Source organism: Trichosurus vulpecula, chromosome 6, assembly GCF_011100635.1.
Source record: "Trichosurus vulpecula isolate mTriVul1 chromosome 6, mTriVul1.pri, whole genome shotgun sequence".
NCBI classification, from domain to species: domain Eukaryota; kingdom Metazoa; phylum Chordata; class Mammalia; order Diprotodontia; family Phalangeridae; genus Trichosurus; species Trichosurus vulpecula.
The window spans coordinates 192,006,795-192,023,107 of record NC_050578.1 but is presented as its reverse complement, the minus strand read 5'-3'; the positions used below and the strand labels follow the sequence as shown (position 1 = coordinate 192,023,107).

At 40.8% G+C, this 16,313-nt stretch overlaps 1 protein-coding gene across 1 annotated transcript in view; it reads right to left on the bottom strand.

Annotated features, from left to right (window-relative positions):
* The window catches only part of FAM184B (family with sequence similarity 184 member B), a 115,007-nt gene extending 99,829 nt beyond the window's left edge, over positions 1–15,178 (bottom strand). The window contains exon 1 of the mRNA XM_036764755.1: positions 15,029–15,178. Coding sequence (XP_036620650.1) covers positions 15,029–15,178 — 150 coding nt within the window. The remainder of the gene's footprint in view (positions 1–15,028) is intronic.
* Between the last annotated feature and the right edge of the window lie 1,135 nt (positions 15,179–16,313).

Sequence of the window (16,313 nt, the reverse complement as noted above, 5' to 3'; positions counted from 1 at the left end):
AGTGTGGACTGAAAAATAATTTTAAAATATTTTACTGTAAGAGGTCTGCCAAAGTTCTGTTTAAATTGAAAGGTTGCAGAACTCTGAAGTGGTTGAACCACTGACGGAAAAATGACTTGGCATTTTTTTAAGTCACTAAAATATTCATATCCTTTGACCTAGGGAATCCACTGGGACTCTCTATCAAAGAGATTACTGGCAACAAGAAAAAATCAAATGCATAAAAGATGTTCATTTGTTGCTACAAAAAAGCTGGAAGCAAAATGTGTGCCTTATAACTGGAGAATGGCTAGACAAATGATGGTGTATGGCTGTGACCAAAAGGTCTTAGTTTTAGACTTGAAAAAGACCTCAGGCGTCATTTAATCTAACTTCCTTGTCTGACAACTGATGCCCTGAAATTACTCAGTCACATTCACACAACTGGTAAAAAGCTGAATATCTCAAATTCTGTGGGTTTTTTTTTTTTCTAATTGCCCCATATCTCACTCCCTACCATTAAGGGATAATAGATATAGAGTTGGAAGGCATTTTATAGATGAGGAAACTGAGGCACAGAGCAGTTAAGTGAATTGTCCAGAGTCAAACAGCTAATAAATGTTGAAGGTGGGATCTGAAACCAGGTCTTCTTCATCCCAATAGCCTCACCTACACCATGCTGCCTCTCACATATTTCTGTGTTATCAGCTATGACAAATATGAAGAATTCAGAGAAACATAGGAAGATGTGTATAAGGTGAACAGTAACAAAATCAGAGTGAAGGAACAATGAATGTGACAATAAAATACTAGTCTAATGAAAATGTCAATGTTAGTGCCATACTGCCAACAGTTAAAGGATACATCCCTTGTTTTTAGTTTTGGGAAATGTAGTTTATTAGGGGGCCTTGGTGTGTTTGCTGCAATGCCTCTGCTGTAACCAAAAAAATATGTCAGTCAATTTTAATATTATACAACAATAATAATGTGAACATTCTGCCACCACCAAAAGTCTGAGGACCAGTGGAGAAGATAATTCCAAAAACATCTCTTCCATCTCTAACATCTAATGTTAGATAGAGTTAGGTTTTGTTTCATTTTCCCCTGTCTTCTGCTGACTATTTTTTTTAGGAGCGGCTTGTAAATGAGCCACCAGGGTACTCAGCAAGGCTGACCCAGCATATGCCAATGAAGGCAGACTAGACCAGAAGGGGCTCAGTAAAGGTAACAAGATGATGATAAATTTTACTTTCCTGAGGCTTGCACTCCACACCCAACAAAATCCACAATTTGGTTCTAATCCCTTCTCTTGCATATATTTGGGTTTTATCATCAGATAATTTAATAGATTTCCTTGTGACAAATGGGCTCTGTCCCAGAGAGATCAAAGGGCAGGAATATTGAATTTGGATGAAGGTTTCTTGGCAGCAAGGAGCAGAGAAGCTTTGTTAAGTGCGTGTTGAAAATATTCCTAGCTCTTGCCTGCCCTGTCAATTTCTCCCTTAAAAGAAAACTGTACCATTTCCTCCAAGTTTAAAGGTTACTTGCTTGGTCTTCATCTTATATAAAAGGTGCACTGTATTTTGTCATAAGCATTTTAGTGCTATTTGCCATTTCTTCCCGTTTGTGATAGACTAGAATTGTCCCAAAGAAATGCAAATGTTGGCCGGTTCTCTATCAGTCATGGTAATGGTCAAACGAATAGAAATGCAAGTTCTTTTCCATTTTCTCGGAATCAGAACCAGCCCTAAATAAAATTGTTAAGCAAGATAAATCTGTCTTCGAATCTTCAGTCTCCATTTTATCCCATCCCTCTTGGTGCTTGACTCTCACCTTTCCATTATACTTACGCTCTATTTTCCAAACCTCAATTCATACCTATAGTCATCATCAATAAGCATTTATTGAATGTCTTTGTATAAGGCACTATGCCACAGAGTCTCCTAATCAAGCTGGAGAAACGGAAACTATACAGGAAGATAGAAGTAACAATATGAGAGTACTTCTGCATCCTTCACACTGAGGTGTGACTGATAATGGCATAATGTTTGGATCCTAGGAACATGTGCACATTTTTAACTTCAGTACAAAAGTTCAAGTTGAAAAGAGATCCCTGGTAAATGGCGAAATCTTCTGGATGCCTAGGTTGCGTATTGTAATTAGCTCTGAACATTGCAGAACCTCCTCAATGAAATCCCTAATTATTCCAGAAAATTTGACCCAACTTTCCACAGAGCAAAAAACCAGTGGACAATGCCTATTGTCCAGGCTGAAGTTTCCATCAGTATATATGGACAGATATTGCCTGTGGACAATCAGTTGGGCCCAGAATTTAAGGGAATGAGGAGAGGAAGCTGAACTGCTTTTTGGTTTTCAGTTTGTTTTTTTAATGACCTCAACTTTCTTTTTCAAACAAAAGCTTGCCCTTCAATACCAATACTCTTCTAATGACATTGTATGGCTATGAGTCACAGAGGACTAATCTCTGTACTATGTAATGAAGTCGACAAGCACCCAGAGACAATAGAGAAGTACATGATGGGTGTGACAGACTATAATACATTGGTGCTATTGTGCAGTCACATTCGACTCTTCAAGACCCTGTGGACCAAGGATACTGGAGTGGTTTGCCATGTCCTTTTCTAGTTTTATGCAGGTAGAGGTTAAGTGACTTACCCAGGGTCACACAGCTAGTAAGTGCCTGAGGTCGTATTTGAACTCTCATCTTTCTGACTTTAGGCCCAATGTTCTTATCCATTGCAACACCTAGCTGCCCCCTATAATACATTAGTAACAAGGAATTCCCCAGGAGAAGTTGTATAAAGGAGGTCATAAAAGAATGGTATGACTGGAAAAAATGGGCTGGGGAGGAAAGCATGACCAATGAACAGTCAATATACTCCACTCAGTCATGAAATATGAAAAGAACCTGAGGAAGACCTGGAGCAAGTTAGGAGGGATGAGACAGGGCTGGGAAAGGGACACCCTATCTTATCCTAATAAGATGGATGAGAAACACAGGCTTAGGCTCCTCATCTTTTGAGGAATTACCGACATCAATGGGATCACCCATTCCTTAGAGAATTGGAAGGATTCAAGTTGGTTAAAAAGCTAAAGCATTAAATTATGCTTTGATGGTGGAATTTCTGGCATCAGCCAGTCCTCTAGGGATAAGGGAGGGGAAGAAAACTACTTTGGGGGTGGGGCATCAGAGATTGTGTCATTTATGAAATGAAATCAACCACAGTTTAGATCTTCCCTAATAAAGTGCTACTTCAGAAGTTAAATGGGCAAGTTACTACTCTTATAGATCCAGTGTCAGATGCAGGAAAGTTTTTCAGTTTCACCTCTAAAGGTTTAAATTAAATTAAATGATATTGCTTCTTCTGGAAATAATCAGCCTGATGGTCCAGCGACAGAAACCAAATTAGCTAAAGGCAAGAAGAATTGCTCATGTGTTCTTCAGTCCTAATGATTCAGTGAATTGTGAGAGGATATTATTCATTTGCCACCCAAGGGCAACTTGAGAGCCTTTTCTGGATAATTCCTCTTTCTCAAGAGTCTGCCAACATTTTAAAAAGGCTCTTCAACGGGCTCCTTTCACAACTTTTGCAATGGTGAGAATAAGAATAGTCAGCCACCATTATGGTGCCCACCACAGTTTGGACCAAATGACACCATTGTTTCTTTGAATGTATTCTAGCTGTGTTAGGAGTTAGGGGAGAAACCAAAATACCAATAAAGCATAAACCATTTGAAATGGCAGGTTTTGTGATTAGCTAGGTTCTGTGCAGGTGTGTGGCTAACATGGGTCACAGTAGTTTTTTATCCAACACCCTCCTCTAAGCATGGTGTAGGCCAAGAACAACCAACAACCTGAGTTCACCTCCTAGCACTGATCCTTCCTATCCATGTGAACCTGGGCAAATCGAATCAACTCTCTCTGAACCCGAGTTCCCTCCTCAGTAAAACAGGGACACAAATCACAAGGTTGTCAGGCAAGTGCCTTGGAAAACTTAAAAGTGCTATTTAAATTTAGACGTACAATTATAAATTCTCTTTAGAAGAGTCTGCTTTGGGAAAAGGCTGTGAAATGTTTCCCCAACTATTAGTGGGGCCTTCAATAATTTTACCATAAGACATGATGTCTGAAAGGATTTCCCCTGTTTGCTCTATCACATTCACCATAAAGGTGCCTTTGATACAAGAAGATGGAGCTGGCAGTATTTGAGTCAGGTATTGTGGCAGGAAGGAATGGTAGGACAATACCGTTGCTTCCCAGGAATGACCAATAATAATAAAGTACATGTACGGTATGTTAGAGTTTAAAAAGCACTCTCCTCAAAACAACCCCGGGGGAGAGGAGGTGTAGCCAAGATGGCAGCTGGAAAGCAGGGGCGTGCCTAACCACTCTCTACCAGGACCCTCCAAACGCCTATAAAAAATGACTCTGAACAAATTCTAGAATCCTGCAGAACCCACAAAATAGCAGAGGGAAGCAGGGCTCCAGCCCAGACAGCCTGGATAGTCTCTGGGTAAGGTCTATTGTGCATGGAGCAGAGCAGAGCAGAGCCTAGCATGGGTGGCGCCCAGACCAACCAGACTGGGAACCAGGTGGAACAGGCCGTAGTACCCTGAATCACTGAGCCATGGCAGTTACCAGACTTCTCAACCCACAAACACCAAAGACAACAGAGAAGGTTAGTGGGAAAAAACCGCTGGGACAGAGTGAAAGGAGTTCACAGTTCAGCCACCGCCCCAGGGACAGTGGAGGTGGTACAGCCACAGAACTACAGCTGCAGTTGCTTTTGGCCTCAGGCCCACCTGGTGGGAGGAATTAAGTGGCAGATCAGAGCAGGAGTGCAGAGCCTGCTCAGATCTGAGTTGCAGTCTGGGTTGATGGTTCTTGGGGGAGGAGGAGCACTGGTATGGCAGAGCTTGGTGTGTAGAAAAAGCTCTGAAAACAACAGTGCAGCCCCTTAAGCTTGGGACAAAGTACTCTATACTCTACAAGCAGTCATACCCAGATGAAAAACTCAAGGATCAAGTAGTTGGCTGGGAACATGGCCAGGCAGCGAAAACAGTCTCAGATTCAGATTCAGACTTTGGAATCTTTCTTGGGTGACAAAGAAGACCAAAACATACACCCAGAAGAAGTCAACAAAGTCAAAGAGCCTACATCAAAAGCTTCCAAGAAAAACATGAACTGGTCTCAGGCCATGGAAGAGCTCAAAAAGAATTTGGAAAAGCAAGTTAGAGAAGTAAAGGAAAAATTGGGAAGAGATATGACAATGATGCACGAAAACCATGAAAAACAAGTCAATGACTTGCTAAAGGAGCTCCAAAAAATACTGAAGAAAATAACACTTTAAAAAATAGACTAATTCAAATGGCAAAAGAGCTCCAAAAAGCCAATGAGGAGAAGGCAGAATTAGCCAAATGGAAAAGGAGGTCCAAAAGACCAATGAAGAAAATACTACCTTAAAAATTAGATTGGAGCAAGTGGAAGCTAGTGATTTCATGAGAAATCAAGATATTATAAAACAGAACCAAAGGAGTGAAAAAATGGAAGACAATGTGAAATATCTCTTTGGAAAAACCACTGGCCTGGAAAATAGATCTAGGAGAGATAATTTAAAAATTATTGGACTACCTGAAAGCCATGATCAAAAAAAGAGCCTAGATGTCATCTTTCAAGAAATTATCAAGGAAAACTGCCCTGATATTCTAGAGCCAGAGGATAAAATAGAAATTGAAAGAATCCACCCATCGCCTCTTCAAAAAGATCCCAAAAAGAAGACTCCTAGGAACATTGATGCCAAATTCCAGAGCTCCCAGATCAAGGAGAAAATACTGCAAGCAACCAGAAAGAAACAATTTGAGTATTGTGGAAACACAATGAGCTAACACAAGATCTAGCAGCTTTTACATTAAGGGATTGAAGGGCTTGGAATATGATATTCTGGATCACCTACCTAGCAAAACTGAGTATCATGCTCCAAGGCAAAATATGGACTTTCAATAAAATAGAGGACGTGCAAGCTTTCTCAATGAAAAGACCAGAGCTGAATAGAAAATGTGACTTTCAAACACAAAAATCAAGAGAAGCATGAAAAGGTAAACAAGAAAGAGAAATCATGAGGGACTTACTAAAGTTGAACTGTTTTGTTTACATTCCTACATGTAAAGATGATGTGTATAATTCATGAGACCGCAGTATTAGGGCAGCTGAAGGGAATATACATACATACATACATACATACATACATATACACACACACACACACACACACACACACATATATAGATGTATATATATATACATACATACATATAGACCGAGGGCACAGGGTAAGTTGAATATGAAGGGATGATATCTAAAAAAATAAAATCAAAGGGATGAGAGAAGAATATATTGAGAGAGGGAGAAAGGGAGAGATAGAATAGGGTAAATTATCTCACATAAAAGTGGCAAGAAAAAGCAGTTCTATAGGAAGGGAAGGGGGGGCAGGTGAGGGGGAATGAGTGAATCTTGCTCTCATCGGATTTGACCTGAGGAGGGAATAGCATACACATTCAATTGGATATCTTACCCCACAGGAAAGAAGGAGGAAGGAGATAAAAAGTGGGGATGATAGAAGAGAGGGCACATAGGGGGAAGAGGTAATCAAAAGCAAACACTTTTGAAAAGGACAGGGTCAAGGGAGAAAATTGAACAAAGGGTGATAGGATAAGAAGGAGCAAAATATAGTTAGTCTTTCACAACATGAGTATTGCGGAAGGGTTTTATATGATGATACACTTGTGGCCTATGTTGAATTGCTTGCCTTTGTAGGGAGGGTGGGTGGGGAGGGAAGAGGGGAGAGAATTTGGAACTCAAAGTTTTAAAAGCAGATGTTCAAAAAAAAGTTTTTGCATGCAACTAGGAAATAAGATATACAGGCAATGGGGCATAGAAATCTATCTTGCCCTACAAGAAAGTAAGGGAAAATGGGATGGGGGTGGGGAGTGGGGTGAGAGAAGGGAGGGCTGACTGGGGAACGGGGCAATCAGAATATATGCCATCTTGGAGTGGAGGAGGGTAGAAATGGGGAGAAAATTTGTAATTCAAACTCATGTGAAAATTAATGCTAAAAGCTAAAAATATAAAATTAAAAACAAATAAATAAATAAAGAGAGAGAGAGAGAGAGAGAGAGAGAGAGAGAGAGAGAGAGAGAGAGAGAGAGAAACAACCCTGGAAGGTAGAGAATACAGGTATTATCATCCGTGGTATATAGACAGGAAAGCTGAGCTGTAAGGATTCCAAACTGACTTACTCATAGTCAGACAGACAGTAAATATCATCACCTATCATCATCTTCTAGAAATATATCAAGTCCTGGGCCCTTTCCCCTATTCTGTGATGACTCTTTAACATGAATTGATCAAGGAAAAGAGAAGTTACCAGCTCAACACTTTTTGATTACTAGACCTCCTTCCTTCCAGATACATTTCCCTTCCCAATTGATGGAGAATATTTTAGACAATCTCCCTTTTGGACACATTTTCCCTCCCAAGATTGATCATTTTCCCCCCTTCACTCCTTTTCAAATGATCTAAATGTGTTGGAATTAGAATTTAATTTTATTTATTTTTATATACATTTATTATCTCTCTCTTTCATTTCCCTCTCCCATTTGAACAATTTAAAAAATAAAGCCCTCATAACAAATACTAATATTCTATAAAGACAAATTTTCATATTGACCATATCAAAAAATGATGTCTCATTCTGAATTTTAAGTCCATCATTTACCTGGTAGGAGATGGGAAGCAGGATTCATCTTCAATCCCTGGACTCATCATATATCGTTACAATGATCAGAATTCTAAAGTCTTTCAAAGTTGTTTTTCTTTATAATGTGGTTGTCATTGTATAAATCACTCTCCTACTTCTGCTTACGTCATTCTATGTCAGTTCAAAGAAGTCTTCAAAACTGTCTCAGAAACTGTTTCATCATTTCTCATACGGCAATAATATTCCATTATATTTCTCTACTTTAATTTTTTTAGTCATTCTCCAATAGGTAGGCACCCTCTTAGTTTCTAGTTTTTTGCTAATATGAAAAAAGCTGCTATAAATATTTTAATATGTGGGTCCTTTTCTTTTTTCTTTAATCTCTTTAGAGATATAGGTCTAACAGTGGCATTTCTAGATCAAAAAGTATGAATAGATAGTTTAGTGATTTTTAAGGTCTAAGTCCAATTTGGTTTCCATAATGGCTGGACCAACGGAATTGCAATTTGAGGAGCAGCATGAATGTGGTACCCATGTCTGTTACAGGCATCTGAAAATGACAAGCATATAGCAGGCCCTCATTCAATGTGTTGATTGCTCAGTTTCCCTACAACAGACACCTTAAGATTTGGAGAAGTCATTTCATACAATATCGTATCATACTGTCTTGTGAAAAGCCATGCTTAATCTATGAGTTGTAACATTAAACCAATAATTTTTATGTGATAGAAACTGGATAAAACAGAACTCTACCCTAATGCTGAGAATTCTGAAGTAGACTTGCATAAAATGCTTCAACATATGTACTCAAGCATGTTCTTGCAGGCACGACAGTATTTTTAGTGAAGTAGAAATAGTAAGCGCAATAAAAACCTCCACACCCACATGCCATAAAAACACAGTGCTCAAATGTCAGCTGCCTGCCTAGCACTTGAGTTGCTGCAGGCACTCATTACTGCTGCCTCAACACAATTCTCTGACATTCCCAATCAAAGACATGTGGCAGAGCTTTCCACTCCCCAGTGGGTCTCCCCTCTCATTGGACACATTCACAATTCATTTAAAACAACAACTAACTATGAATGGTGCCCACTTGCTGCTCAAAATTACTTGTGCCTGTTAGAACTGACATGTTTTGTCCTTAACATGTACAGAGATGACTTTGCTGAGCCTGGGGCATACACTTTGGGTTTTTTTAGCATAAGGAATGGATTTTCACTGTACTCTTTCACCAAGTTCTTATTGTGACTATTTCCAAGTAAGAGAAGTAATCTGTGACCCCTAGACCTCTACCCAAGTTCTAGCCCTGGAATTGTCCCTTACTCTCTGATTAGAGGGTTGGGTTAGATGATTTCTCAGAATAAGAGAATCTGAAATTCTGGAAGAGAATCTAAGAATAAAATATCCTTGGCCTACTTAACCACTAAAACCAATCAATAAACATTTATTAAGCTTTTACTATGTACCAAATACTGTGCAATCACAGACACTAGTTAACACACATACATGTTGTGATTTACAAATTTAATTTAGATAGTTTCTCATTTCATAATTACTAGAAATGAGAAATAAGCTCCTAGTTACATAGTACTTTACAAAAATTTTTACACAGGAAAGAAAAAAATAACAATTTACTAAGCTCCTACTATGTGCTGGGCACTCTGCTAAGTGCGGGGATTCAAAGAAAGGCAAACAAACAAACAAAAAACCAGTGCACCATTACTTTTGGCATTTTATTTTTAGGCTTGTAGACTTCGCACTTGAATCTTTTCCTTTCCTCCTAAAGACTTTGCCTGGAGCAGATAGTATGGACCGATGGTCCAGGCAACCAAGTTTCAGGAAGAGACATTGTGAGTTAACTGAATAAATTGCATATCTTCTCACTAGTTCTGTCTTTAGCAAAAAAATTATTTTCTTAAAACAGGTAAGCATAAGAACATTAACTCTGGTCCAACCATTCTGTAAAGCAGTTTTGAATTGTGGTAAAAAATGTAACTAAAATATTCATTCTCTTTGACCAAGAGAACCCCTAAGCATATACCCCAAGGAGGCCAAAGACATAAAGGTCCCATATACACCCAAATATTCACAACAACACTTTTTTGTGATAGCAAAGAATTGGCAACAAAGTAGATGCTCATCAACTGGACAATGGCTAAGCAAATTGTGGTACATGAATGTAATACGCTGATTAAGGCACCATATCAGAAAAGCATGGGAAAGCTTGTATTGAACTGATGCAGAACCAAATAAGCAGAACCAGGGAAACAATATACACAATAACTAAAACACTGTAAATAGGGGGAGGGGAAAGAAATGAAACCCAATACTCTATAACTATAATAATATCCAAACTTGCTTGGCCCCAGAGAAGACAGAAGAAAATCTACTTCCCTCCGTTTTTTGCAGAAATGGGAGACTTAGAGTGTGTAATATTGAATTTGCTGTCAGACTTGATTTATGTGTTGGTTAGTTTTGCTGAACGGCTATTTTTCTTTTCTTTTTTATTCTTCATTACAAGGAGTAACTCCCTGGGTGAGGAGAGAGAGGGATATATTTGAAAATGAAGGCGATGCTAAAAAACATATAAAAGGCTTCCAATAAAAGTTTTTAAAATAACATTAAAGACTACTATACTTTTAAAGGCTTCATAGCAAACTTTTAATAATGCCTTGGTACAACTAACTGTATTGTCAGTCCTTCATTTAATTTCCCTTAATCCACTCCATCTCAAATTTCCTTCAGCATTCTTTTCTGTAACTCACCCAGTTTCTCTTAAATTAGAGTAAAAAAAAAACCACACTCATTCTTTCTTGATATGCCTATATTTCCACAACTTCAGGCTACTTTAGTATCAAAAACCCTTATAAATTCTCACAACTACTAGGTAAAAATTCTGCAGCAAGAATCCTCTGACTGCCACCAGCTTTCTTATTCAGCTAATAGCACCTAAATTCCCAGACTCTCACCATCTCATTCAACCTCTGTGGAGGATTTAGGAAAAGAATAATAGAGCATATCTTCTCCTACAACCAGCTTTCAGAGGCATTTCTATCTTTCTTCTCTACTCACTGGCAGCAGACACACACAAAAATTGGGAGAAAAATTGCTTAATTGCATAATGCTGCTGATCCGTGTAAAAGTCCTTCCATTGCTTTTCTCTACCTCTAATCAGAAATTTCCCTACCAGTTTTCCCTTTGGAAAGAAGACTGAAAAGCACCCACTGTATACATTTTAAATTTTTTTGACCAGATTGGGTATGTGATTAGTGTACTAAAATTTTTGTTCACTGGTCACTTTAACAACCAATAACTTTTAAACTATCCCCTGATGTGGAGTTTGGATTTACAAAATTAGTTCATACCACAAAGTAGGGAAATGGCTTTTCCAGAAGAAATCATTTAAAGAACCTTTTAAACAAAAAACTTAGAGTTGTCTTAAAATAGAGATACAAAGAGTCACCACAGAGTACTTCTCCCTTCCCCCTTAGAAGTCAGTTCAAGGCACTTGTTCCTGGCCTCACTGGTCTGGGATCAGAGCCAGGGTACAGTGATGTCACAAGAAATCTGAGAAGTTTGAGTGAGGAGGAATGGGAAAAGAAAGAAATGGGAGAGGCTGAAGGTATCAGAAGAAATTAAGCCAGTTACACTGGAAGAAGCTATCCTGGAAGTATGGGGAAGACCAGAGGCAATACATTCATTCTATCCCAACATAAAACTGAAATACAGGAAGGTCATTGTGGGTATGCCTTCTGGTCATCAATAAAACAGCAAAAGAGTGGGGATCTGGGTGGAGGGGAAGGAATAGCAGCACATGGTGGGGTTCTTTCCTCCACTTCTCCCTGGGAATAGACAGTTACAGTATAAGAATGGGGAATCTTCTATGATGTTTCTGGACTTGCATATCCCTTAACTTCCTCTGTGGCTATGGTGTCAAAGCATCGTCAGATTCCAAATGCCCTCTACTCCATCAACAACCCAACAATGTAAACTGAGAATATTCTGGGAATCTTGTTGATTTTTCGTCAGGGCCCAGAATTGCTCTAAATCAGCATTACCTTATCTACAAACACATTAGGGAATAACAACTGCCTAGGAGACCACCAGTATTTCACAGGGTCACAGGATTTAGAGCTGGAAGGGATCACAGAGATTTTCATTTTACACATGAAGAAATTAAGACCCAGAGATGTGAATTGACTTGATCAAGGTCATACAAGGTCCATTGTTTAGCACAGTAGCTGTCACAAGGTAGGTGCTTAATAAATGTTTGATGTCTAACTGACAGGAGACAGTAGAAGCAGGATTATAACCTATATACTATAATTTAAAATCCAGCCTTTTTTCCATTATAGTCTGAGAATCATCTAGATAAAAAGGTTCTGAAACCAGAGGTATTTTCTTAAACAAAAAATATGAACTTTTGACATATTGGAAAATTAAGTCAATTTTTTTATGTCTTTGCAGAATAAAAATTCATTAGAAATGTATTTTCATCAGAATATTCCCGAATCAGTGGACCATCATTTCAAAATGCCATGTTTACACATAATAAAAGACAGAGTAGCAACTAATGTGTACAGGTGGTTCTTGATAAACAGCCTAGCACCAAAAAGAATCTACAACTTAGCCAAAATAATACTATTATTTTATATTAATATAGTGCTCTAAAGCACTTCTCACTCCAGACTATTGTGATAGCCTCCTAATTGATCTCTCTGCCTCAAGTCTCTTGTCACTCCAATTTACTCTCCAAACAGCCAGCAAAGTGACTTTTCTAAAATGCAGATCTGATCATGTCACCACCCCCACCCTCACCCCTCACACTCAGGATCAAATATAATCTCCTTTCTTTGGAATTTAAAGCTCTTCACTATCTTGTATCATCCTCCTTTCCCAGCCATAATGTACTCTACAGCTCAAACAAACTGGCCCTTTTGCTACACCAAGCAATACTTTAGCACCTGTCTTTGTGTAATGTTGCAGAAAGAGGTTGGGCTGCCCTCATGCCTAGGATGCATTCATTGCCTCCTCAAGTCCTTTGATCCCTGGTTTCCTTCAAGACTCAGCTCAAGCGTCGACTTCAGAATGCAACCTTTAGCCCTACCTTCCCTTTATGGAGCACCCGTCCAGTGCTCCATATCTATTTTGTATATACCCATTTATGTACATATTGTTTCCCCGGATAGAATGTAAGCTCTTTGTGTCTCCAGTGAGTGGTACAGTCCCTAGTATACACATGGAGCTTAACAAATGCTTTTTGTTTAAGGCTTACGGCTAAAGTAGCATGAATAGGGTCATAATTAGCTAAAATACACTTGGAGCAAATTCAGGTAGTAGCAGAGTACAATGACTTCTTGATTAAGACTTACAACTAATAAGCATGAATAGAGTCATAATTAGCTTAAAATATGCTTGGAGCAAATTCAGGTACAGGCATAGAACAACGGAGGTGAGCAGACAGCAGGAAAGAGAGTCTCACTTTTGTGGTGCAGTTGTTCTAGGAGGAGGATGGCCCATCATTCCCCCAGAAGGCCTTGGTCATGCAGGGGAAGGTAGCTTGGGAGAGGGACACACAGTGATGAGAAACATGAGTCCCATGAGGAAAGAGGCAGAGATGGAGGGATGTTGGGATTGGAGTCAGAAGACCAGGAGCTGAATTCTGGCTTTGCGACCCACTGCTGCGTGACCTACAAGCAACATGAAGGTGTCTATTTTCTCATATGTAAAATGAATGGATTACACTAGATTGTCTCTTAGGTCTCCAGATCCACAACTGCTAAGGTGGGTTGCGTTGCCTCTGTAAGGGACCCCTGGAGAAAACATGTTAGTCGATGCTAGGTAGCATTTGAAGCTACGGTTTAAGGAAAGGAAACAAAAGTATTTATTGAGCACCTACTATGAGCCAGGCACTGAACTGAGTGATTAACAAATATCTCTTTCAATCCCTGGGAGGTAAATGTTATTATTATCCTCATTATACGGTTGAGGAAACTGAGGCAAACAGTGGTCAAGTGACTTTCTGAAGGTCACACAACTAGCAAGTGTCTGAGGCCGGATTTTGAGTTTTTCCTTACTCCACGTCCAGTGCTCTATTCATTGCACCAGTATGAATTAAAGTGCTATGGACTTTTTTATTTAAAAGAAGGGAAATGACTAGATGTTTTTCAATTTCATCAATGTAAGGGGATGCAAAATTTCTTGCGCATTGAGAGCAATTTAGATTAGTTATCTAGAAGGATTTTCTGACAGTGAAGGTTCTAAATCATTGGAATGGATAACCTAAGGCAGGTGTGACTTTTTTTTTTTTTTAAAGAAAGGATTCAGGGTAGGAAGGACATAGAAATCTACTAGTTCTAATTCAACTCATTCATTTTACAGACAAGGAAACTGAGATGCATAAGAGATAAGTGACTTCTCCTTGGTGACTCATGCTATAAGTAGTAAAACCTGGATGTGAACCCAAATGCTCTGACATCAAATCCAGACCGAGTTCTAACAATCTGGGGGTGCTCTGGTGATGGTCCTGGCATGGTCTGGGAAATAGCCTAAGTGTCCTCTCAAGGTCTTTTCTAATCCCACGAATTCTAGGTTATTAGTTAAACTGGGCCTTTCCACATTCATGCTCACCCAGAAGATACTTGTACAGGGAGGGTGTAATCCTATTGGACTAGGTCTATGTTTAATGTCTTGCCTAATACATTTTTGGCACTCGACAAATGACAATAAATATTTGCTGAATGGATGGATGAAATATTTAACAATCCACAACTCAATTAAGTCACGTTATTCTAGGCACGAATACTTCAGCAGAGCTGGCAAGAGGGGCTGGGGTGGGGGCGTAAAGTAATACATTAAAACAAACAAAAACTAAAACCCAATGCCATGTAGATCCATAAACTACTGGGAATACCCCTGCAGATAACAATAATGCGCTAAAGACACACGGTAGCAGTTTCCTTTTGAAGGAACCCATTTCTACCTGCTGTTTTCATTATAGTGGGACAGATGGTTACTGCCCTTAATTGTGAGGTACCAAAGAGGGTGAAGAACACAGTCCACTAAACCCGGTTGCCTGCCTTTTAGAGCAGGCATTTCGTTGAAACAAAGTTTCTGTGCCCTAGGTTCACCTTGTTCGCCTAGTCTGGAGAAGGGCTTGAGCTCGGTCTGGGTTGGCCGAGTGGCCCCGGGTCTCCACAGCCAGCCAGAGAGCCACAGCGAGGGTGTTCCGGCTCGGATCCGACCGGGCTCCGACCGCGCGCCCTGCTTACCTTGGTGAGCTGGGCGATCTTTTTGCACATTTTCACGTGGATCTCTGGGGTGTACTCCTCTCTCGAACCGCCGCCGCCACAGCGATGAGCTGTTTTGGAGCCATTGCATGCCCCAGGCTGGTGAATCTTGCTGTTCAGTGCAGAAGCCATCAGGCGTAGGGGTTGCTTTAATTCTTAAGACCACCGCGGTGCGAGGATGCTCGAGGACGCGCGTGTGTGTAAATTTTAAGATGACAGATACTCTACTGCAGTCGCGCCCCCATCAGCACCAAGGTCTCCTCCCCCGCTGCCCCGGGCAATACTAAGGGACCGGAGCCCCCCAAGCAGCCTTCTCTTTCCTCCTCTCTAGCGCCTCTGCAGATAACCCGACCTTTCCGCTAAAAAGCTCAAGCCAGGAGAAAGCGAACATGTGCAAACCGCTTTTTCCCCTCGAGTGTGTGCGTGTTTCTCTCCTCCAATGGTTGAACTTCCGTGACGAGCAGCCGCAGGGAGCTGTGTATTCTGGGCTCCAGGGGAAAGCTGTTGAGCCTTGGGGGACAGGGACCTTACGAGACTTGTACGTGGAGCTAATGATTTTAAGCAGTCTCTCCCCGCGTGGCGGGTAGTTGGGGCACTGGATGGATAGGACCATATGAAGGCAGAGGCCCCCGCGGGGATGCGGTCTCCCCTCTTTACCCTTCCTTGGCTCCGACACTTTGAAGAAGGACCACTATTCCCAGCAAAATTAGCAGAGTAATCTCTCCCCGCGGCCTCGAGGGTTCCGCGCTCTTGTGTTCGAATCTGAGAGGCTTCCACCTCCGGGAGCCTCCTGCATAAAGTGCTAAAACGGCTCACGGTCCTCAGACTATACACCCGGGGGTCTGAGCTAGCGAGGGTCACCTCAACCGAGGGAAGAGGGAGACGGGAGGGGCTGTGGACAAGAACTGCGAGTCCCGAGCCAGCGAGCAAACGAGCGAGCTCTGGGCGTGCTTAGCTAAAGGTGTAACACTAGCGAATGCGGCAGCAACTGCATGTGGCCTCAGGGAATGTGAGAGGTGGGGGGATCCTAGGCCACCAATCAGGGCCAGGGAGTGACCGCCTTAGGCGAGGGACAGCCGTGGAATCGGTGAAATGATCGAAGGGACTCCTCGGGAGGGAAGACTAGGAGGTATTTAAGAGAGATGCAGTGGGGTGCGAGGAGATCCCGAAGAACGGAAACAGGACACGTTGGAATATCTCTCTGCCCTTCCACGCCTCTCTTGGAGGAAAGCTCACCTGGGCTGGGGTTGGGAGAGTTTCCCTTCAG